The following is a 23,928-nucleotide window of genomic DNA, read 5'->3' on the forward strand; positions in this document are numbered from 1 at the left end:
CCCCTGTCTTATTTGCTCTAATAAAACCCACAGTAGATACCTAATAACTGTTTGCCATATGAATGAAAGAATGAATATATTAGTAAGAGTTCTCCAGAGAAACAGAGCCAGTAGGGTGTGTATGTGTATATGTGTATTCTCAGAGAGAGAGAGAGAGAAAATTTTATTCTAGGGAGCTCAGTCTTTTCTCTTAGGCCTACAACTCATTGGATGAGGCTCATCCACATTATGGAGAGTGATCTCTTTTATTAAAAATCTACTGGTTTAAATGTTAATCATATCTATAAAGCACTTTCACAGTGACACCTGGACTGGTTTTGACCACACAACTGGGCATCACAGCCTAACCAACTTGACACATAAAATTAACCGCCATAATGAATAAGTTTCTTCTCTCTGAGCCCTAGCTTCCCTATCTGTAACATGAAGAGCTGTGGTAATGTTTTAGGATTCTACAAAGAAATAAATAATTAGATAACATCTGAATTAGACTCTATAGTTTAAAGCACTTTCACTCACATTATATCATTTAATTCCTATAACAATCCTATCAAACAAGCAGGTTTATTACATTCTTTCACAGATGAGGAAATCAAGGCCCAGAGAAGGGAAGAGATTTGCTAGTAAGTGACAGAACACGGACTAGGGCCTGGGTTTTCTGACTCCTAGTCTAGAGCTGATCTTTCACAGCCCAAAGAACTATCTTTGAGAGTTGATAGAGAGAGGAAGTTGCCAGGAACAAGAGGCTGAAGCAGAAGCAGAGGGGAAATTTTTGCTACAGATACTGAGAGCAAGACCATAACAGCAGGATGTCAAAATCAGCCAGGTCAGGCCAATCTAGGAATTCCAGAATATAATTTCTCTTCTCCAATTGAGAGGATACAGGTATGGCCAGGGCTCAACACTGGTATATCAAGTACTAACTTGGGTTTTAGGATAAATTTCAAAAAATAAGGATGGCCAAAGACACATGGTTAAAGGTGGCCAGAAAAGCTGTGTCGCTGCTCTTTACCATCCAGAAGTCATACTGCATTTAATGTTGCCAGAATATTCTCTTATAAATCTATTGCAAAGCTAGGCCTTCATGTTATCCCCAAAGGTATGGAAAACCCTTCAGTGGAAGGACTAGAAACAGAGCAAGGCCTTCTGGTAAGATGTTCTATTTATTTTGACATGGTATTACTTACAGGACTCTAGAAGATCAAAGCTAAGTTTAACACTAAAAAGGCAGTGGGGAGAATCTCAAGACCAGAAAAAAAGCTGCAAGCTAACTCTGCAAGACTTGTCAAGAAGCTAAGTGTCCCAAGCACTTCCATTATTAGGAGAGCTAATTCCTTGCTCTTTCTTTAACACTCCTCATGCTTTCTCATTCTCATGTATTTTCCCTCTGTCTGGAGGCTTCAGGGGAGAATCCATTTCTCTGCCTTCTTCAACATCTAGAGGCCGCCTGTCTTCCTTGGTTTGTGACCCCTTCACTGTATCACTCCAACCTCCTGGATGCGTCGTCACATCTCCTGCTTTTTACCCTGATCTTCCTGCCTCCCTCTTAGAAGGACCCCTGTGATTACATTGCCTATCTGGATGATCCAGGATAATCTCCCCATCTCCAGATCTTTAATTTGATCACATCTGCAAAAAGTCCCCATTACCATGTAAAGTAACATATTTCCAGGGGTTATGACCTGGACATTTTTGGGGGGCCATTATACGCCTATCACAATGAGTAACAAGCATATGAGGGTTTGCTCTATTCTACTTTTAAATGTTTGAATAAAAATCTACAAAAAATACTTCTTTGACCCCAAGACCCCAGTTACTACAAGAATTTGGAATTTATACTCCTTTACATAGTACAGATACAAGAGAGACATGGCCTGAGGAATTTTTTCTGTGGTTCTTATTTCCACTTCCTCATCTCCCACTCTTTAATCCACTCCGGTTGGGTTTTTAACATTCACCTCTCCCCCAAACCTAATCAAAGCCACAAACAACCTCCAAATTGCCAAATCACCTGTCCTCATCCAATTTGAAGTATTTGACACAACCCACCACTCCCTTCTTATCAAAACATTTTCACTTCTAGGCTTATACTCTCCTGGTTTTACCTCTGTCTTCAACACCCATTCCTCTTTTGCATGATCTTAAGTGTGGGAAGGCCCCAAGCCCCGTATCTCTTTTCTATCTACACTGTCCCTAGGTGATCATATACAGTCATGGGCTCCAAATATCAACTCTATACTGTAGAACCCCAACTTTGTATCTTCAGTCCTGATCACTCCCCTGAGCTCCAGATTCATGTGTCCAACGGCCTATTTGTGCATCTCATTAGGCCTCTCAAACTTGTCTAAAACAGAAGTCTTGATTTCCCCACCCACCCCAAACCTATTCCTCTCCTGCATTTTACCATCCATTCAGTTGCTCAGGCAAAACCTTAGGAAGGAGTCACCTTTGATTTTACTCCCTCTGTTCCTTTACTCCCTGACACCAAATGCATCAACATGACCTATCAGCTCGACCTCCAAATTAGCCCCTGTATCCAACCTCTCATCATCACTACCATCGCTACTATCTAGTCCTAGCTGCCAGCATCTCTCACTTGGACTTCTTTTAATGGTCCTGATTGGACCTCCCTGCTCTACTCTTGCCCCCACTGTGATCCATGCCCTACACATTGGGCCCATAGAGCAGCAAAGGTTCACTCTTCAAAAGAGAAGTCAGATGACATGTGATTTATGCTTAATCAGTGGCTTTCTGTTACACTGAAGTAAAATTCAAATTCCATGACCCACAAGGCCTAGATGATCTGCCACTTGTCTCTCTCCTAAACTCATCTTTTACCACTTCTTCGCTATGCACAAGCCACCTGGCTTTCACTCTTTTTCTTCTTTCTGTCCCTAGAATGTGTCAAGCATTTCCCATCTCAGGCTTTGCACTTGTTCTTTCCTTTCCTCAGACCCAGATGTTTGCATGACTAGCTCCTTCTTGTCATACTTCTCAGCTCAAACGTCTCTTCCTCAGAGAGGCCTTCTGCAACCCCCTAAATTAATTAAAAACCGAACTCTCCCCATCCCTGTCCCCCAGTATCTCATTACCAGCTCCACCTGATCACTATGTGAACTTAGCTTGCTGACTTACTGTCCTGTTTACTTACATGTCTGTCTCACCTCCCTTGAATGGAAGCTCCTTGAAGGCATACACCACCTTTTGTCTTGTTCAGTGCTGAATCCCCAACACTTGGCACAGGTTAAATGTTCAATGGATACTTTTTCAAATGAATAAATGAATGGCTCAGCATTTTTTGGAATAAATGTATGAAAAGAAAATTTGGCTTAATGTCAGATTATTACGTAATTCTAACAAACTAAAAGATTCTGATTCAGTAAATATGGGTGGCGTACAGGAATTTTCATTTTAACAAATACCCCAGGAGACTCTGGGGCAGGGGTCCACAGAGCATACTTTTGAGTAACACTGATTTATTCATTCTTGCAAGCATTATGTAGGTAGGTGGCCTAGTTTTAAAGAGGTAAATTGAGTGTTTTAGCAGAACTGAGTCACTTGCCCAAAGTTCATAATGAGTCAGAAAGTTAATTCTAAGAAGAAACAAGAAATTCTAATTAAAAAAAAAAAAGTTAATCTTACATGTAAGTTAAACACACACACACACAGATTACCTCATCTATTTTATACTAGTCATAATTTCTTGACCTTCATCATTTGTTTCAATCATTAAAACAAAGACTAGACTTTCATAACTCCATCTGAATGACTACAATGAATTGTTCGGATCAAACAAGAAATATTTGCTTAAAGGACTCACCAGCAGAGGAAAATGAGAACCTTGAAAGAAAAAAAGGATTAAAGAAAACGAAATCTTAGCTTCAAAAGTATACTGTGTTTATAAAAGAGAAGAAATCGTAAGTTGCTTTGAAGGAAGATTTGCCCTCCAAAATGATCAGAACAGGTGGGATGTCTGAAGAGTAATCAGATGCCACTTTCTGACATAGCATTGCACCACAGCAACAAGGGGGTGGTGATAGTGGGGGGTAATCAAATTAGACTCAGGTTTGACTAACAATATATGTTAAGTTTGACAAGTAAGGCTGTCTGTACTAGGAATTTGGCAAGCTGTGCTCCTGTTCACCCAAATGACATTTTAAAGCTCAACTCTACTTCCACAACAAAAAACAATCTGCACTGAATCTTTTTCATTGGATAAATTTCAAAAATCAGAACTTTTGACATGATCCTGGGCAACAGGCCACACTTACAGAGTAGCACCTTGACTAGCTCTGAATAGCAAATAGAACACGTATCAGATCCAAGATCTACTTTTATTAAAATCCTGGTTAAACTCCAGAGCATTTCCAGATGTCAAATCTATCACACCGATATTCTCAATTCCTCGAGGCATTCTCTCCCTTCCTTTTACTTGCCAGTAAGTCTTGCTTTAAGCTCACCTTTTATGGATGGAATATGGTCTAGAGCAGCACTGTTCAACAGAAATATAATGCAAATCACGAATGCAAGCCATGTAAATATTGTAGTAGCCACATCAGAAAAATAAAAACAGATGAAATTAATATTTTAACCCCCAAATTACCATTTTAACATGTAATCAATACTTAAAAATGGAGATTTTTTTCATTCATACTTTTGGACTCTGATATCTGATATCCAGTATGCATTTTACAGCACATCTCAATTTGGACTAGCCACATTTCATGTGTTCAGGGGCCACATGTGAGTAGGGGCCACGGTACTGGACAATGAAGGTCTAGAGTCTTGCTACTCCAAGTGTAGCCCACAAATTAGAAGCACTAGCATCATTTGGAAACCTGTTAGAAATGTTCAATGTCAAGCCCAACTCCGGATCTACTGAATCAGAATCTACAGTTCAAAAAGATCCCCAGGGGACTTCCCTGGGGGTCCAGTGGCTAAGACTCCTCACTTCCAATGAAGGGGGCATGGGTTCGATCCCTGGTTGGGGAACTAAGATCCCACATGCCACGCAGCGTGGCCAAAAAAAAAAAAAAAATCCCCAGGTGATCTGCATGCACAATAAAGCTTGAGAAGCACTGGTCTAAGGTGAGTCATTGGTATCAGGTTCTTCATCTGATAAATGGAGGTGATAATCCTTACTTGGCAGGACTATTGTGAAGATTCTTGGTGGTTTACTTAATAGACCTAATATTTGAGATTTTAATGAATGATAACTATTATTTAAGAAGGCAGTGTAATAGAGTGGGCTTTACAACTGGACAGAAAGAAATATAAATTCTGGTTCTTATAAGCTCCGGACCTTAAACAACTCACTTAACGTGAGGCTGGGCCAAACTGGAGTAGTAACAAATGACGCTAAGCTGCCTTGTTAGTTCACATGGCCTTCGTCCCAAACCAAACTGTTACTTCCTGTGGCTCCAGTCTATTTTTCACAAGGAGAACCTAAGGACAGCAAAAACGTTTATTTGAAAAAATTACTATGTATTGAAAATATACATTAGAAATTATTACATACTTCCATAGCATTCCCCTCCCCCACCACAAAAGTAGAAATATCCGCTTGCTATGCTAATGCCATAGGTAAATTCAAACAAAAAGGAAAACATCATCAGCCCCCTTTCCTCATACATCAGAGTTGGAGGGAAAAAATGTCAACTTATATCTGCCAATCAATAGGAATTTAACAAGTCCCAGTCTTCCACAGCAAGACACATATATTTCTGCTTTGAAGACTGTGAAGAGTTGCTCTGTTCCTTCTCTGGCTCCTCAAAAGCTCTCTTCTTGCTCTTCTTTGACTCCTGGCTTGAGAGGGCTTCGTGTTTCAACAGTGGTCCATGGCAATCTGGGGCTTTCTCTTTATAGAACTGGAGTTTCTCAGAAGAGTTCATGTGGGCATCTGCCAGGTGACACTTCACTGGGGCTTCTGTTCGAGCCCGCTTCCCATCTGTAAGGGTGACAGACGGAAGGGCAATGAGCTTTCCTATGCCGCTGCTAACGGTTGCCTAAGTCCAGAAAGATGATCCAAGGGAAGTGATAAGAGGCCCAAACAGGGTGAGGTTTGGATTAATTTTATTCCCTTTTGAGTGCCCTGTAAAGTAACTTACAGCAAATGCACCAGCACAGGTTGAAGGTATGTACTCACACCAGAGTATCACAGATTTGGATTCAAATCTCATATCTGCCACTTCCTGGATAAATGACCTTGGGTAAGTGACTTGTCTGAGATTCAGTTTTCTCATCTTTAGAGGGATATAAAACCTATTTCATAAGGGTGATGTGAAAATAAAGTAATATAAGGTGCTTAGCACAATGCTTGGCACAATAGTAAAAGCTCGAAAAATATCAGCTATTATTACTCAAAATCTGGACTTGACTCTGTCTTCTAAAAACAGCCAAGTTTGCGGCACAACTCTAGCAAATGATACAACCTTATCCTATATTTTTTGGTTTGCCCTGAATTTTTCTTATTTTTCTATATTTATTTTTCCTTCACTTCGATTTCATCCTTGAACTCCTTACAGAAAAAGGTACGGTAAAATACACATAACATAAATTTAGCATTTTAACCACTTTTAAGTGTATAGTTCTGTGGCATTAAGTACATTCACATTGTTGTGCAAATATCACCACCATCCACCTCCAGAACTTTTTCAGCTTGGCGAAACTAAAACTTGGTATCCGGAAACTAAAACTTGGTATCTATTAAACAATAACTCCCTACCACTCCTCACCTCAGTCCCCAGCAACCACCATTCTACTTTCTGTCTCTATGAACTTGACCACTCTAGGAATCTCGTAAGACGACTCATACAACATTCGTCTTTTTGACTGGCTTATTTCACTTAGCAGAATGTCTCTAAATTTCACCCATGTTATATAGCATGTGTTAAAATTTCCTTTCTCCTTAAGGCTGAATAATATTCCATTGTATGTAAATACTACATTTTGTTTATCCATTCATCTGTCAATGGACACTTGGGTTGCTTGTCCCTTTTGACTATACTTTAATTCCTTTTTAATGTTCTGTATCTATCTACTTTTGTACCACTGCAAATCTTTTCTGGAACAAGATGGGATATCAATAAGCACATATGTACATACATACATACATTTAATAAGTTATTTTCCTGGTGCTGGTACTCAAAGCTAAGTGTGAACTTACACTGTAAGCTGTGTTGACAGAATACAAGTCTCAGTGATCTAATTAACTCAATACTATCATAACTAATTTTCCCACTGAGTGAAGATGAGCTAAGCGCTTTAAGCTCAAATAACCTAAGGGCAAAACACTCCAAAGGAAAGGGAATTTCTCACAGAAATGCTGAGCTGCTGTTCCAGGCTCCGAGGTTTCTCGTGGCTTCACAGCTTCCGAAGTCACACGCTCCCACTGCAGAACAATCTAAAATGTATTTGGAAAGATCTGAATCCAAACAAAATCTCAAGCTTTTAATCTCAAGCCTTCCTTGTTCCCCACCCCTCTCTTTCCATAAACACAAACCCCTGTGGTAATCTTACTTCAGATGATGGTGATAAGAAAAAGAACCAAGTCAAGTCTGGATTTTCTGTTTTAAGGCATGAGTTGGTCAGAATACAAACATGCTAGATATACATATTTGCAAGACTCAGAAAAAATCTACAAAGCTGACTCCCTATTTTCATCTCTATTCCAATCTAGAAATAAACTGCATATCCTTAAACTAAATACTAAAATTTAAAACCTTAGTCATAATACTTTTCACACATTCCTAGACTCACTTTCATGCCTTAAACTATACCAACTATAACTCACTCTTGTACATGTGTGAAAGGACCATGTTTCCATATTCTCATGACACTTCATGATCAGTTTCCATTTTTTTAAACTGCTACAAATGTATTTTTATTACAAGCTACTATAAATTCTTTTGAAAATTTGGTTTAGTATAAACTACACATAAAGTAAACAATTATTTCACATATAGCACAAGTAGCAAGAACTTTAAATTCAACACTTCTCATGGTATGCAATGAAATGATCATAAAACAAAGTCAAGACAAACATTTTCAGGTCACAGAGGCAGCACAACACATAGTTTAAGAATATCGTTCCAGAGTTAGTTCCACCACTTACTAGCCAGGGGACCCTTGGCAAGTGACTTAATTTCTGTCTTTCAATTTCTTCATCTGTAAAATCGGGATTAATAATAGTACATAGCCCACTGGGCGGTTGTGAGGATTAAATGAGATAACATACATGAAGGGTTTAGCAGTGTCTGGAACATAGGAAGCACTCAATAAATCTTAGCTGTCATCCCCTCTATGATACCTCCCTGAGCATGGAAAATGGGGACAGATCTAAAAGAATGCTAAGATGAACTGAATCTGGTGGCTCAGGGGACAATTAGGAAAACTGTGCTTGTACTAACAGAAATAAGAATGTCAATGAGGAAGAGCTGTTTGGGGATGGGGAAGAAGAAAACAAGCCTGGTTCTGGACAAGCTGAATTTGAGGTGCCTGGCAGAGATTTATGGAGAATATTTAGGAACAGGTCTAACGTGTAAGAGAAGGTGATATCATTCCCGCAGGGACAGTAGAGGCTCTGAGAACAGTTCAGATCACCAGGACAGTGGGTGGAGACAGAAGAGAAGAGAAGAGGAAATGAGGAATCAGCAAGAGCTAAAGGGAGAAGCGAGAAAGTTAGGGGATACTAAGCAGGAAGGCCAGAGAGAAAAAGCATAAGGCATGCATGTTTATATCAGAACTGCAGAAAAGCCAAGGAAGGTGAAGAATGAGATCACATGCCACCTTCAAGACAACACCTGCAGGAGAGCCGTGGGGGCCAGAACTAGCTTATAAGGGCTTAAGAACTGAGTAGGCAGTGAGGAGGTGGGAAGATAAGAAAAGAAAACAACTCACAATCGCGATGGGGGATGAAGAACATGTTAGAATAGAAGTAACACGTTTATACACAGAAAGAAAATGGCCGACAGAGAGCGAGATTGAAGATGTAGTGGTGGGGCAGTAGAGGGGAAATAATTATTAGTAAAATATCACAGAGTAAGCTGGAGATCTTAGGGAACAGAACTGAAAGGAAAAGAAGCCACTAAAGGGCTTATCACTGGAATAAAGAGGCATACCTGTTCCCTTAGATAGGAGGGAAGTGGGGTATGTTGCAGAACTGGAGAAATTTTGAGACAGAGGGAAGTAAAGGGACTCCTGTTAGATGGCCTCATTTTTCTGTGTCACCTGCTGAGAATGAGGCAGGAGGAGGATGGAGTCAGCCTGAAACAGTTTCAATAAGGATCAACAAAAGATAGATAAAGCACTGCTGCCAAGTCCTAGGGCCCAGCTGAGATTGCATGGTGCTTTCAGTCCAGGCTGTTAGGTATTTTACTTCATCCTTAGCTCTGCAAGAAAGGTCCTGGTTTCTGCATTTTACAGATAAATAAACAGAGACTCAATGTTGCCTAAGTCGTATCCCTATTGGGTTGCTGAGCCAGGATCCCAAACTCAGGCCTCTGACCCTACAGCCTATGCTCTTTCCACCATGTCACCTGCTACCATAACCAAACTACACCAAGTCCTTGTAAGACCATCCCACACCTGTCCCAAGTCTACTGGATGTATCTAGGATTCTTCCAGCACTATAAACTTTGTCTGGCAATGAACTGTTTTAATGATTTCAGCATGCATTTTCACAAACTTCAAAGTGTTTCTGAAACACTGATTCACCAGCACCCCTTCTTGCTTACTTATAGAGAGGTGATGCTACAATCAGGTGGTTGGATAAGTCCACCACCATGCATTATTGCTTGGAGCCAAGGAGGGATCCAGAACAAAAAGTTTGGTGGGTCCTCTAGGCCTCCACCAATAAACATTGGTTTAAAGTATCTGAAGGAGAAAGGCACCAGCCACAGGGAGGCTGGCATCTACTGGTGCTCTACTACTTGGTTACCTTCTGACTCTCTACTTAAGTCTGTACTTTACCAACTTAAGGAAGACCATCAAAAAGACAAGAGAGCATCAAAGTTCAGCTAAGAAGCTGAAAATGGAAGGGCTCAGTCTGCTCAAACTAGCATGGTCTGATCTGGAAATATGGCCTCAATACGTGTCACCAGTGTTTCTGCCAGTACTCGGAGGATATCGGCTTCATTGAGTTGGACTAAGCGAACTTCCTTGAATGGTTCATCCAGGACATCTACCTTTCCAAAGAAACAGTCCTAGTTCTTTGTACATAATATAAAATTTTTAAAACTTCAAAAAAAAAGAAAGAAAGAAAGAAAATGGGGGAGCTCAGGATAAAAAAAGATGTTTCTTCACTAAGGCTCTAAGAGTTAAGAAATTTGCCCCCAAAAAGGGAAAGAGTTAGATTTGAATTCTTATCAGTGTGACTTATTCTCTTTCCAGTATACACACACTGCTAAGAGAATCTGTCCTTGTGAAGTTGGGTCATACTGCTTTTTTGCATAGCAAGCAAGAATTCATTTATTTTCTGAGTCATTTATAAGAAGGCGTTTTCTTCTAGGTCCCATATGGATGAAGCACAATCTAACAACCAGAGCATGAGACTTAAGGACTGGCATCTAACACCTTTCCTTAAGTAACTGGGTTAGTTACAAGGCCATCAGTGTCTCGGATCTGACTGAAGATGACAATTCAGCCAAGGAATACCAAGAGGATTAACATTTCTTCAAGTGTTGAATAAGACACTTGGAATTAAAATGAAGCCACATTAACTGTAGGGGAGAAAAATCTGCCTTACCTGGTCAGCCCAGCCCTCTGTCTTGCAGTTACTGTGATCAAATTCCTTCAAAGGCACTTTGGAGTGAACGAGACCTATGTGGGTCTGAAGCTTGTGTTTGACAGCTTTGACGTCCTAGTAAGGGAAAACCAGAACACTAATGCACACACATCTGGTTAACTCTTACTTGCTTTCAGTAGGAAATAAACACCATCACCGATACCAGTCCTTTCTAAATGTCAATTAGCAGAAGCAAAATATCAAATTGTAAGTTTGGAAAAGTAAGAGAAGGGAGTAGAAGTCTTACCTTGAGTCCCGTCCCAGAGATATCTAAGCAGTTTAGTTTTCTAAAAGAAAAGAGGTATCCAATCCCTGCATCTGTGATCTCAGGGTTACCTAAATGTCAAAACATAGATAGTATTCTGTTATAGTTATAAGTATTGCTACAATGCCAACAATAAGCTCAGGAAAAAAGGCCAAACAATGATAAAATAGAAAATACTGAGTGAACAAGCTTTTCAGAGTAAATTGAATACAGAAATCTTATCTTTCCTATTGTAATGTGAAGGAACCACACTAGATGATCCTTAAGATCCTTCATAGCTTTAACTTTCTAGGAGTTGGGGGTTAGCAGAAAAATTAATGAACCAGATAGTTATTCCAAAGGGTTTAATTTGGAACCATATGAAAACAACATACGTAAACATGTATTAGAATGATATATTAGACTTTGTTCACAGCCATTTTACCTCCCAAGTAAAAGATTTATTTTAAAAAGATTTTCAAGGATACTGAGGCACAGAGACTATTAATGTCTTACTAACCTGCATTTTTTTTTTAATCCTTTCTTACATATCACCTTCTCATATCAGAGAGTACTGCATTTAGCACTGAGTCCTAAAGACCATGAGCACAGTGCCTGGCACATCGCAGACACTCACAAAATATTTGTTAAATGAATACACTTCCCTGGGAGGAAGGGAGGGCATTCATTATTATCTTCATTTCACAGAAGCCAAAACCAAGGCTCAGAGAGGTTAAATAACTTGCGCAAGGGCACACAGTAGCAGAGCAAGGAGTGTCCTCTGGCCTCAAACCCCTGCTCCTTCTATTTTTTTGACACCATACCATCCTGCCACATATTTAATAAATGCTCAGTTAAATCATAAATGATCTTACCATCTTTCTATTACTGGAGTCAATAACTGGGTCATTCTGAGTAAGTTATCAAAACTGTGAATTTCATCCTGATTTTCACCAAGCAATTATTGATAAAAACTGACCTAGCTGACAGACACTATGGATCAGCAACTCAAAGAAAGTAAAAATGAGCCAAACGTCCTTTATATATGCTGTGAATATGACGAAAGGTTGCTCTGTCTGCAGAGAGTAAGTGGCACGGGTGAATCTGTAAGGGCTTTTACTACCTTACAGAGGTGGCACCATGCCAGGAAAGGTATATGGCCAGAAGTCAAGAGCCTCTGGCTTTAGGTCCTGCTCTGCCATTAACTTGTTGTGGCACCTAAGAAAGTCACCTCCCCTCAATTTTATCACCTCTCAAACAAAGGGGAAGAACTAAATGATTTCTAAGTCTATTCTTCCAACATTAATCATCTATAACTTCTAATAAAACTTACAAGATAAATCCAATAATGTTAGATTTTCAAGGCCTCTTTTCATCACTCGAACTGGTGCCGTCATTTTCCGCACCCCAGCATCAGATAAACAATTATCCTTCAGGTGGAGTTGAGTTACACTAGAAAACAAAGTCCATAAGTAAATTACTTAAAGAGCATTTGAGAAAGTCTAGTCACGAGAACATACTTTCATAAATTTCATTCAAAAATATATCTTCTAACCTCTGCTATTTCACACATAATGCATTTAACAGAGTTAAAGATCTTTTGGTGCTACTTCAGTTGCTAAGTGAGGGTTAACTTACAGATCAAAGTGTCATGTAGTACTAGTCTCAGATGGCAGAGGGCACTAAAGGTATATGGTAGAATGAGGTAAACAGGGACTTCATTAAGGATATAAATACACTTGTTTATCACAAAAGCTGCATTCCTGACAAATGCTGTGTGAAAACCAAAACCACTCTAAATATACTGGGAAAGTCTGCTAAAGAACTCCTCCGAGAATTCTTTATGCAAAGCACAATTCTTTCATTCTAATTATTTTATAAATCCGATTTCAGACTGGGTTTATAAGGTACAGACATAACCCAATCCATTCAGCTAACCTGTAACTGGTGTTATTAATGTGTTCCACTGTCCCACACGCAAGGAATCCGAACCTTTACTAACCTTGTACAAAGATACCTTTGTATAAGATGAACCGGTTTGCAGGGCAGAAATAGAGACACAGATGTAGAGAAGAAACGTATGGACACCAAGTGGGGGAAAGTGGTGGGGGTGTGGGTGTGGTGCTGGTGGTGGGATGAATTGGGAGATTGCGATTGACATGTATACACTAATATGTATAAAACAGATAACTAATAAGAACCTGTAGTATAAAAAAATAAAATTCAAAAAAAAAAAAACCTTTGTACAGAGCAGTACGTAGGCGTCACTGTCCTAGGCAGGCCCCAAGAAACAGGTTAGACTCCGGTTTGTAGTACTGTTATCCTTCTGGGTGTTTATTAAACCACAAAGGAATCCATCTGGCCTTCTCTCTGCTGGCCATACTGAGATCAGTCGGATTATCTGTGATGGTATGAACTGGATGATTTCTTTAAATTATGGTTCTTGAAAAGGATTTGTCTGTCTTTTAACAGTTCACTTTTTAAATAATTTATAGTTCATTGGCAGTTAAAATAGAAAATGATAACGACTGTGGAAATTGTATAACTTCTCATCTCTTGCTAGAATAAACCAGGGCAAAATCATTTTTCAACACAGGTAGCATCAAGTACTATATGTTGAAATAAAGTTTATTTAGGTAAAGAACCTAGTGACTTACTTTCCTAAGAGTTGTCCAATCTATACTGCTTGTACCAAGTAAATGGAGATTGAATCGTTTTAGAAAAAAAAATTAGCAAATAAACACAGGATTGGGAAGTAATCAACATTCTTCAAGATGATCCCATTGGATCATCCTTTAAAAAAAGAAACAAAACAATTCATCTACAAATGGTGGCAGGTCAATACCTAGACAGGGCCTCATTGGTGAGATGTTCTAGAAGTTCATGCTCATCTCCAAGCTTGCAACAGGATAGATCCAGGCAGGTCAGCTCCCGGAAAGACTTAATCTCCTCGAGTTTTTCTGAAATCACCAGATATCTGTGGGGCGTGGAGAGCAATCAACAGCTTTTCTTTTCCTTCTTTTAAAACATCACTGTTTGTGGCTTTGTGACACATCAACATTCCATCAGGACAAGGTACTATGTAACAAGCAGACTTTACTGATTACTATGTAGGCACAGGTTGAATTTTTTAAGCTAAAAATCTTTTTACGTGATGGTGGAATAAAAACTTGAAATAAATAAATAAGAACATATGAGCAAAGGGAGGACACGAGAGAAAAAATCTGCTTTGTTAGAAGTCAGACAGACTTTGGTGTCAGTGCTGGGATTTTATCAGAGAATTCCCAAACTGTAGGATACTCAAAATTTTAATCACTCATTCTTTTAAGGTTGCTTTTTATCTAATGCTCAGTATCTAGTGCTTTGAAAACTGGAACAGGCCAAGAATTCTGGGTTCTAACCTGCACATCCCCAAGAACATACCAAGATATATTTGACAGTCAGGTTTTATCTTTTCTATTCAAACACAAGTTTGAGTAGCTGCCCACGTCACTGTGCCACTGTTATCCTGCTAACTTTACTCCGAAAGTATGTGCAGCATGACTATTATAAGAACTCACTCTAAACTAGACGGTTATTAAGGCAAACCTGTGAGCATGAACACTTTAATTACACTGGGGCACCTTGCCAAACTGCTATTGGGAAGTATCAGGAGGCCTCTGGAGAGGAAAAGAAGATCAAAAAGACACTGCACAGCCCAGGCTATGGCCTCCACCCTGCTTTCTAGTTGTCCATCTATTTCATATGATGTCAGTGAGAAAAAATGAAAAGGGATTAGAAGTGACAGGAAACAGGAGAGGAGTCTAAGAGAACAGGGAAATGCTTGTGGGCAAGAGCATGCCTTTCTCATCCACTTTTCTCATGGATGTCTAGAAGTTTCCACAGTGAGATGGTAAGCTAGGATCAGTGGGGTTATACTTAAAAGTGTTCACATTTCTCTACTGTGGCCAGAATCATAATTACCAAAAACAGCACTGAATAATCCAAGGACAAGGGAGTTAGATCTCTTTTCTTCCTACTTCCAGTCAGAATAAGATGTACTGAAGCTGATCGCTGGCCTGACTGCTGGGTACAGATGGCCTGGGGCACTGATACCCCCTCTAAGCTGCCTGGTGACTGAGCTCAGCTGGGTACACAAATGAGCCTTATTTACTCAGACATATTTTAATTGCATTGTAAATAAAGCTGCTGTTTTCCATCTTCCAATCACAGAGTTGAAGTGGGTTAATGGGAATTTGGGGAATTACTGGCAATTACAGAAAGGAAAACACACATCCTTTGATCAGTTAACCAAAAGATATTTGGTAATTCTGAAACAAGGGTTACCTGGGAAGGACACAACAATGTACAACATGATTAACGAACATTACAAAAATCAAGGCTGAGAAATGAACATGCAAAACCACAGACACTACTACATGCTTATCTAGGACGTAATTGAAGATCTAGGGTCTCGCTCAAAATTAGTCTTCCAACTTGCCCCTTAAAAAGTTCAGCAGAGTGTAGTGGAGAAGCAACAGAAATAGCACAGATATTTTAGTGTCAGATCTGAGTTTGGATTCTAGCAATGCTCATTACTTGTATGATTGTAAGAAACTTACTTAACCTCTGTGAGCCTCAATTTCTCCAGCTAGAAAATGGAGCTGATGATCACTTCCTTTAAGGACTATTAAGAAAATCAGAAAAAATGTTCCAAAAGTAAACGGCATCTCATAGGCCCTCATTAAATAGTAGCTATTATAATTACTTCGGTTACACAGGGTGATATTTTAAGGCAAATAACTTGCCTCCCTGTGATCACCAGTGGGATTAAAAATCATAGGGAGGAGACAGTTTTGTAGGGTTGAAACCCAGTTGCAAAGACACTGGCTTCTCCTTTTGGCAGGCAGCTTTGTGACCCAACCCCACAAAGCAAGCGCCTGTACCTACACGATTATCTTATTTTTCAATTATTTTCTCAAGCTCTTTCCCCATGACCTGAACCCTTTCGTGCTGGTAAAATCTTTGCTGCTGCAGCTTCAGCTGAGAATTGCAAATGCAAACCCAAATCTCCTGCCTTCTTCCTATTTTCCTCTGGGGATTCAAAAGAAGGAAAGTTTCTGATCACAACTGAAAAATCTTACTCTTATATCTGAATAAGGCAGCACTGTCTTATTGTCTTATTTGTAATTGTTGCAATAAAATATGAGCCAAAAGATTGTTAAAAATGTTTCTTATATTTTTCTGATTATAAAAGTAATACACATTCCTTGGAGAAAAAAATTAAGAAAATCTGAAAAACTATGAAGAAAATTAAAACCAATTTCAATCTCATTACCTAAATTACATTTCAGTGGGTTTCTCTTTTTTCCCCCCTATATATGCAATACATATAAAATTTTCTATTTTTTTTACAAACAAAATTGGGATCATACATATAATTTTAATTCTTATTTTCATTTATTATATAATGAACATTTTACCACATCATTTTAAATGATCTTTGGATATTATCTTAAAACTTATACACTATTTCATTATATGAATGTACTATAATTCACTTAATTAATTTCCTCTTGTTGGATATTCAGCTTTCAGATTTTCATTATTACAAATAGTACTACAATAAACACCCTTATGTGAAGTATTTGTTCTCATATCTGATTATTACATTAGAAATTAGAACAGACTCTTAATAAATGGAATTAATGGGTCAAACAAATGATATGAATATTTTCAAAGCTTTTGATACATATTGCCAAGCTTCTTTCCAGAAATGCTACATTAATTTATGTGCTCATCAAATGTGAATGAAAGTGCTATTCTCATCCAATTTGACCACCGGAACAGTATGCAGACATCATAAATGCATAAAAAGCATCTTCACCATTGTGAGAAATACTTAAGGTATAATGGTACATGGAGGAAAAAACAGAATACAATTTATAGATAGAGTATATTCCCAAATGTATAAAGATATATATAATGGTATACTATACTGCTATTTAAAAAATCTACACATATTGATGGTAAATGATTTTCAAAATATGTGAAGAAAGCAAAGTGCCTACCAGTGTGAGCACTGTGCTGCCGTTTGTATAACAAAGGGGACAGCTATACATGCATGTATATGTTCAGAATATCTCTGGAATTATGTAAAAGAAATTGATAACAGTAGTTGCCTCTGGGGAAGGGAAACAGGAGAGAGATGGGAGGGAGGCTTATGTTCCACTTTACACCTTTTTGTGTTTGTGTTTAAATTCTTTTCTGTGTATTTTTTCAAGTTTTTCTTTTTAATTAGTAGATGCCTTGAAAGTCATTTTACACGATGGTGGTATAAAAATTTTAAATAAATCAATAAAAGTATATGAGCAAAGGCAGGTCATGAGAGAAAACATCTGCTTTGTTAGAAAACAGACAGACCTTGGTTCTGGTGTTGGGACCTTATTGAAAATTTCCAAACTTTAAGACACTTGAAATTTTAATCACGTATTCTTCTAAAGTTGCTTTTTATCTAATGCTCAATATCTAGTGGTCTGAAAACTGGAATTGAGACGGGAACTCTGGTTACTAATCTTCACATCCCTGAGAGCATATCAAGAGATATTTAGCAAATCACATTTTGTCTTTTCTATTTTCTCTTTCTAGAAAAGTTGGTAGAGGAGTATTTTCTACCTAATGGAGGAGTTGTGGCAATCAACTAATCCTTGTAAAGTGTTTTCAAAATAAACCTAAGTGTTGTCTGGGAGGGTAAGGGAAGGGAGAAAGACAATGATTTTTCTCAAAATGGCCTACCACTTTGTGTATGGAAATTCTAAACTCAAGTGCTGTTTGATGGGGAAAGTGCCCAAGCCCACTAAGCCCCAGAGCTTGACAGAATTCACACACCCAATAAAATACTCACTATCGTAATCAGAACACCCACCTGTTTCGCAAACACAAGGAGCAAAGCACCAGACTTCCATAGGCCTCTGTAAATTTCTGTAAAGCCCTCAGCCCTGCACCTGGCTCTGTGAATTTCTGTCTGGCTTCAGCAGCAGAGAACAGCTTTTCAGCAATCTGCTCAGGAAAGCCAATAAGGGAATCAATGTGATCAACATTGTCAGAGATGAAGCCCAGGACGAGGCTGAAGAGGGATTTGGCAGAGTACCGAAGATTCCCCTCCCGGGTGTATGTGAAGATGAAATGATCAGTCTTCTCTTTCTGTGCAGTATCATCTTCCCTGTTCATGCAAAGCTCCACCGAAAAGCCTTTGGGAAACAGTCTGAAAGGCCTTGGCTTCTGCAGGCTACTCCTGACACCATCCAAGGCCAGATTGACCATGTGCAGTTGCCCATTTTCTCGCACGTAGACGGGCCCTGGGTCCAGGTGGTTTTCTGAGTTGAGGTAGTAAGACATTGCCTTGGTTGCAACTGTAAAAGCAAGGCACAAGGAAATCAAATCCAATTAAAATGCCATTTTTAACATGTAACTTCATCTTGCTGTGCCCAGAGCTTTATGAGCCTTCCAGGCAGGCCCTGTGGCTGCTTTGGGGAACCAAAGCTTACCAGTTGCCTGTGAACTCTGGCACTGGAGGTTACCTCTATTACCTCCACCTGGAATGCCCTTTCCTATGCTTCCCCTTTTCTTGTCTATCTGGTGAACTCCTATTCATCTTTCAAAAGTCAGCTCAAATCTCATTTCTAAAATTCACTCTAAGGGAGTTCACAGAAGTGGTCAAAGAGTCACCTACAAGGAAAGTCATGGCAGCACAGCTGATACTAGCAGAACAACTGAAAATAACCTAAATGTTCAACAAGGGTGTTATTATATAAATGATGATACATCCACACCATGGAATGTTATGCAGCCATTAAAATGATAAAATTTTTTATTGATTTGCAAGTTACAAATCGTACACGTGGAATTTGTTTTTTTTAAATTAATTTATTTTTATTTATTTATTTTTGGCTGCATTGGGTCTTCGTTGCAGCACGTGGGCTTTCTCTAGTTGCAGCGAGCGGGGGCTACTCATCGTTGCGGTGCACGGGCTTTTTATTGCAGTGGCTTCTCTTGTTGCAGAGCATGAGCTCTAGGAGGCGAGCTTCAGTAGTTGTGGCACATGGGCTCAGTAGTTGTGGCTCGCAGGCTCTAGAGCACAGGCTCAGTAACTGTGGCACATGGGCTCAGTTGCTCCGAGGCATGTGGGGTCTTTCTGGACCAGGGCTCGAACCCATGTCCCATGCACTGGTAGGCGGATTCTTACCCACTGCGCCACCAGGGAAGTCCAACTATTTCTGTTTTTTAAAACATGTTTACACACAGAACAAAGGCTAGAAACTAATAACTCCCTTGCTACCTTGGCACCTTCCACACATTTCTTTATTGCACTTGGCTCACAGTTCTGCTACTGATTTATTTCTGGGCGTGTTCTGCTGATCTGAGCTCCTTGAGAGCAGGGATCATGTTTAATTCATCCACCCTAACAACATAGTGCTCTGGCATGTAACAGTCCCTGAGTAGATATTCATGGAACTAAAGTTTACTCCTTTGCTAAACCTTACACAGACCACAGGCAACATGGTTTTTTGGATCCACAAATAAAGATCTCCACCACAAGAGCTAACTAAAAGCTATTAAGGTGTGATGCTTCCAAGGGCTAGAATAGCTTTTAGTTAGCTCTTGTGCCTTAACTTCTTCAGTTAGCTGGCACTTCCAAAGTAAGGCAACATATCAAAAACAGCAGGGTATTTATGCAATCATATGGGTGACATTTTGTGTCCAAGCGCTAACTGAAATAAACACTTGCTTTCCTGAGGAACCGTGAGGTTTCAAAATATTCGAGAAATTGCCACGTTAAATAAAATGAAAGTATATGATTATCATTGCTACAATTTTTAGGTAAAACTTAATATAATATAGGTCAAAAAGCCGCTATTATCTCTAAAAGACTCTTACTTTTAGAGTGAACAAACCCAGCTTCTTCTGCATCAATGCAGGGCTAGGATGTAGCTCTGAAGCCACTTAAAAGTGTCAACAATCAATCAAGTCAGTGATCAAAAATGCTGAGTCTCTGGAGATCAAACACTGATCCTGTTTGTGGGTATCAGTATGATCCATGTTTCTCCTGAGGATAATTATGTGTGTAAAAGCACATCAGAAAAGAGGGCCCTGCCACACCCGAGAGCCTCTCTCCTCCCTGCCCATCTCCTTATGCCCTACTCTCTGGCTAAGCCATACTACCTAGGTAAGTTGGCTGTGCTCTCTTGTCTCACTGGCCTTTGCACATCCTGCTCCCTTTGGCTGGAACACCCTTCTCTGCTTCCCTGACCTAGCTAGTTCCTAGTTATCACTAACACTCAGCTCAACTACCATCCCTCTCCTGGGAAAACTTCCTAACCCCTGCACTAGTGCACATGTCTGTCTGGTTTTCCCAGAGCACCAATGTCTCTTTCTACATAGCACTTTGCACTGTGTACTGTCCGTTCACTTGCTAATATTCCCAAAGCTGTGAGCTCTTTGAGTACACGGCACTTAACTTGATTCATCTCTCTTTTCTTTTCCAGGCCCAACACAGAGCCTAGGTTGAATAAGTCCTCAACAGATATTTGCTGAACCAAATGAAGAGGAAGGGTGAGACCTCAAAAGGACAGACTTAGTACTCTGAGCTGCAAGGCCTGCTGATACTGTTGCTAGGAGCCAGCTCCTCTACCAGGCAACAGCTGCAGACTCCTCCCCATCTCACCAGACCCTTCTGCAGGTGGTAGAAGCAAAGAGGATGATGGGAGTATATTGCTACTGGTACTACCAGGGAGGAAAAAAAAAATCTAAAAACCAGAAAAAAAAAATTGGCTAGCTCTCATAACCCATACTCTCGCCAGTATTCAGTGCCTGCTGCTAAGGAGATACTTCACTTATTCTAAGCTTTTCTTCCAGGAGTAAGCACCTGGCCCCTTCAGTCTCACAGAGTTTAATCTTGATAAGGAGATAAAGCAGATCCCTTTTGGTCTTTATCTCTGGATTTGGACATTCAGAGTCCTACTCTACCTGTAGATCAGAAAGTATGGCCCCAAACCAGGTATGGCCCCAAACAAGAATGACTTAATTTTAAAAGTAGAAAGACAAATTCCATGGAAGATAACATATTATAAGTAATCAGCACACTATAAACTTCCTGGCAACGAAATAGGGTCTGCCTATCTGTAGTTACCCCTAACCATCACCTGCAATAGTGTCTTCCATAAACTTTGGAGTAAAATGGACAAATGGATGAATGGATGACCACTTCCGGTGCAAATCAGAAAAATCTGATTCCATCCAGCAGAGGGCACAAGTAGCTTGGGACCAAAGTGAGGACACTTACCCAGGCTGCCTCGGCTTCCATGGATCAGTTTCAAAAACGCAAAGTTCTGGCTATATTTTACCTTTAAATTACTCATCAAATGCTAGTTCTCTTTCTAAACGATGAAAAAAATCAAATATTTCCTGAAGAGTAAACCCACATCATCTGTCCAGAAACCCCAAGGGCTCTCTGTTCTTCAACTATGATACCTGAGGAACCGACCATGGTCAGGAAATCCTGGTGACCTTTGATCTCTACTACTAAATTTGTGCATCTTGCACTCTCACAATAAGGAGTTTCCTGAGAGTTTGTGAAGTACTATAAAATGATCTAAGAATTGAATTAATGTTTAAGCCTTTCAAGGTTAAGAACCATAAAGGTGAGAAAATTCCAAACAAAGCTTCTGTAACTTGTCTTTGCTTGGGCCTGGCTGTTACACAGAGTGATCTATTATAAGGGAGCCCCTCAGGAGACAGGGCCTATTCTATACCATGGCACAAATACTACACGAAAGCTCAAGCTCTTTCCACTGCATGATGCTGTCTCTCAAGAATAAAAGTATGACATCACCCTTAAGGATAAAAAAATGTTAAAAATTAATCTCACCCACCTGTTGGATCCCTCTGGTATTCACTGACTCAAGCTGGGGGGGGGGGGGAGGTGAGAGAGGGAGGAGATTAAAAAAAAACAGTGGACAACTGAGGAAAGAGTTGGTGGGAACAGAGCCAGGACAGAGCTACATTGAGGCCTCCCCTCCTTCCTCTGCCAGGGCAGAAATTACCCAAATCCACACACCAGGAAAACACCTGTCAATCCATGGCCTTCATCCCAAGGCTGCAGACACCCTTGGTTTATTTGAAAATGCAGTATTCTGAAGAAAGTTTCTAACATAAAAACCTGAACAGAAACTAGTTCCAAACCACCAATAACCAACTAACAATCTCAAGTTTATTGTTCTGGGTCACCACCATTATCCAGTTTTCAACTCATTTCTGTTGTCCTATAACTTGCACTTTCCCACCTGCCTTCTCACCCATACCTAGCTCCTTACTTCCCTCTTAGAACAGGCCACTCTCTCCTACATCCTGACATTTCACAGCTTTTCTACCTGCCAACTCTAAGCTTTCCACACAAAATCCAATCTCCACACCAAAAATCCTAATCCGCCCCCTTCACCCACGCCCAGCTCCCCTGCCCCCACCTCACGCCCTTCCAATCCTTCCATCCCTTCTGAAATGCGGCTCCCTGTCGCCCAGCTGCAAGCCCACCTCCACCTGGCTCTCCTTCCTCCCCCCCCCCACCATTCCACCCGCGCCCTCTCTAACCCCCATGCACTCTTCTTCTGTCCTTCACCATGTACTCCTCCCTTCCTCCCATTCTGAGATTCCCTCTCCCAGGACCCCAAACTCTCCATATTTTTCCTTGTCTTCTGCCCTCAACCTTCAAAATCTCCTTCCTTCACGGCTCACTATGCCCAACTTCACAATCCACAGCCCCAACTTCTTCTCCCTGCCCCCAAAACCCCACCCCTTCTCCTATTCCCATCCTAGATCCTTTCCTCCTTGCACTCCTCTAATCCCACTTTCCCCCTCCCCAGTACTGCAATTCTCCCTCTCTCTCTAAATTCCCACGCATGTCCCTCCCCAAATCCACCCCAGCTAATCCTGCTCCATTTCCCACCCAGGCCCCGAACCTCAAGTCTCACACGCCTCCATACACTACCCCAGCACCCCAACTCCACCCTTAAACCCGTCTCTGACAACCCTAGACCCTCACACCTTTCACCCAACCACACCCCAGCCCCGTCCCTCTCGGTCTTCCCCTCCCCCATTCCACCCCTCCCTCAAACCTCACACCCGCCCCCACTCGCAGCCCCGGGCTCGGTGAGCGGCCCAGCCCGCGGCCGCCACCTACCTGTGCCCCTGCCTGGGGCAGCCAGCGGCAGCTCCTCGCTGACGGCTCCCTCCTCCCGCGGCGCGGCTGAGGGGGGAAGCGGCTCCGCGCCCCCGGCACAAAGCTAGGGAGGGTGGGACAGAGAGTGTGCGGTAGAAGGGAGGGGGCTGGGGGCGACCTGCGCCTTGGGACCGCGGGGCCGGCGGGGGCGGGGGGAAGACTGGGCAGGGGAGGCGCGCTTGCGCGATACCCGGCATGAGGGGCGGGGTCGCGCTTGGAGGCGGGGCCGGACCCGGGGCTGGCAACCTGAGGGCCTAGGGCTCTGAGCAGGGAGAGGTGGGGATTGCGCGTGCGTGCTCGCGCGAGGGCGGGTCCCATGGGTCTCACAAGCCCCTGGGATCCAGCTTAGCTGGGGGAGGGTAAGCAGCGCGTGTTCAGGCGCTTGCCTAGGGACAGGCCCTTGGGCGGGGCTGCGGAGCTCAGCCCGCGCAGTTAGGAACAGCACGGGGGCGTGGTCTGGGGGCGGGACCTGAGGGACACTGGGCGCGTAGAGCCGGGAGTACAGCTGTGCGCGACCGGGATCTCGGAGGCGGCTGAGCGGGAGGGGGGCGGAGCTGGGGACCGGCGCGCCGCGCAGGGTGGGGCGGGACGGGGCAGAGCCTGTGGGCGGGGTGGAGCGAAGAGCAGGGAGTAGGATTTGAGCGCCCG

The 23,928-nt window shown here is 41.3% G+C and overlaps 1 protein-coding gene across 1 annotated transcript; it reads right to left on the bottom strand.

The window, feature by feature from the left end:
* Positions 1 to 5,450: 5,450 nt before the first annotated feature.
* LRRC42 (leucine rich repeat containing 42) lies at positions 5,451 to 23,449 on the bottom strand. The gene is made up of 8 exons (XM_061186557.1): positions 23,242 to 23,449; positions 17,932 to 18,418; positions 13,873 to 14,004; positions 12,361 to 12,479; positions 11,031 to 11,119; positions 10,745 to 10,858; positions 7,318 to 7,402; positions 5,451 to 5,947 (listed from the first exon to the last, which is right to left on the bottom strand). Exons 2-8 carry the CDS (start codon positions 18,402 to 18,404, stop codon positions 5,673 to 5,675), a joined length of 1,287 nt encoding a protein of 428 aa, XP_061042540.1. The 5' UTR covers positions 18,405 to 18,418; positions 23,242 to 23,449; the 3' UTR covers positions 5,451 to 5,672.
* Positions 23,450 to 23,928: the final 479 nt, after the last annotated feature.

Source organism: Eubalaena glacialis, chromosome 3 (genome assembly GCF_028564815.1).
Source record: "Eubalaena glacialis isolate mEubGla1 chromosome 3, mEubGla1.1.hap2.+ XY, whole genome shotgun sequence".
NCBI classification, from domain to species: domain Eukaryota; kingdom Metazoa; phylum Chordata; class Mammalia; order Artiodactyla; family Balaenidae; genus Eubalaena; species Eubalaena glacialis.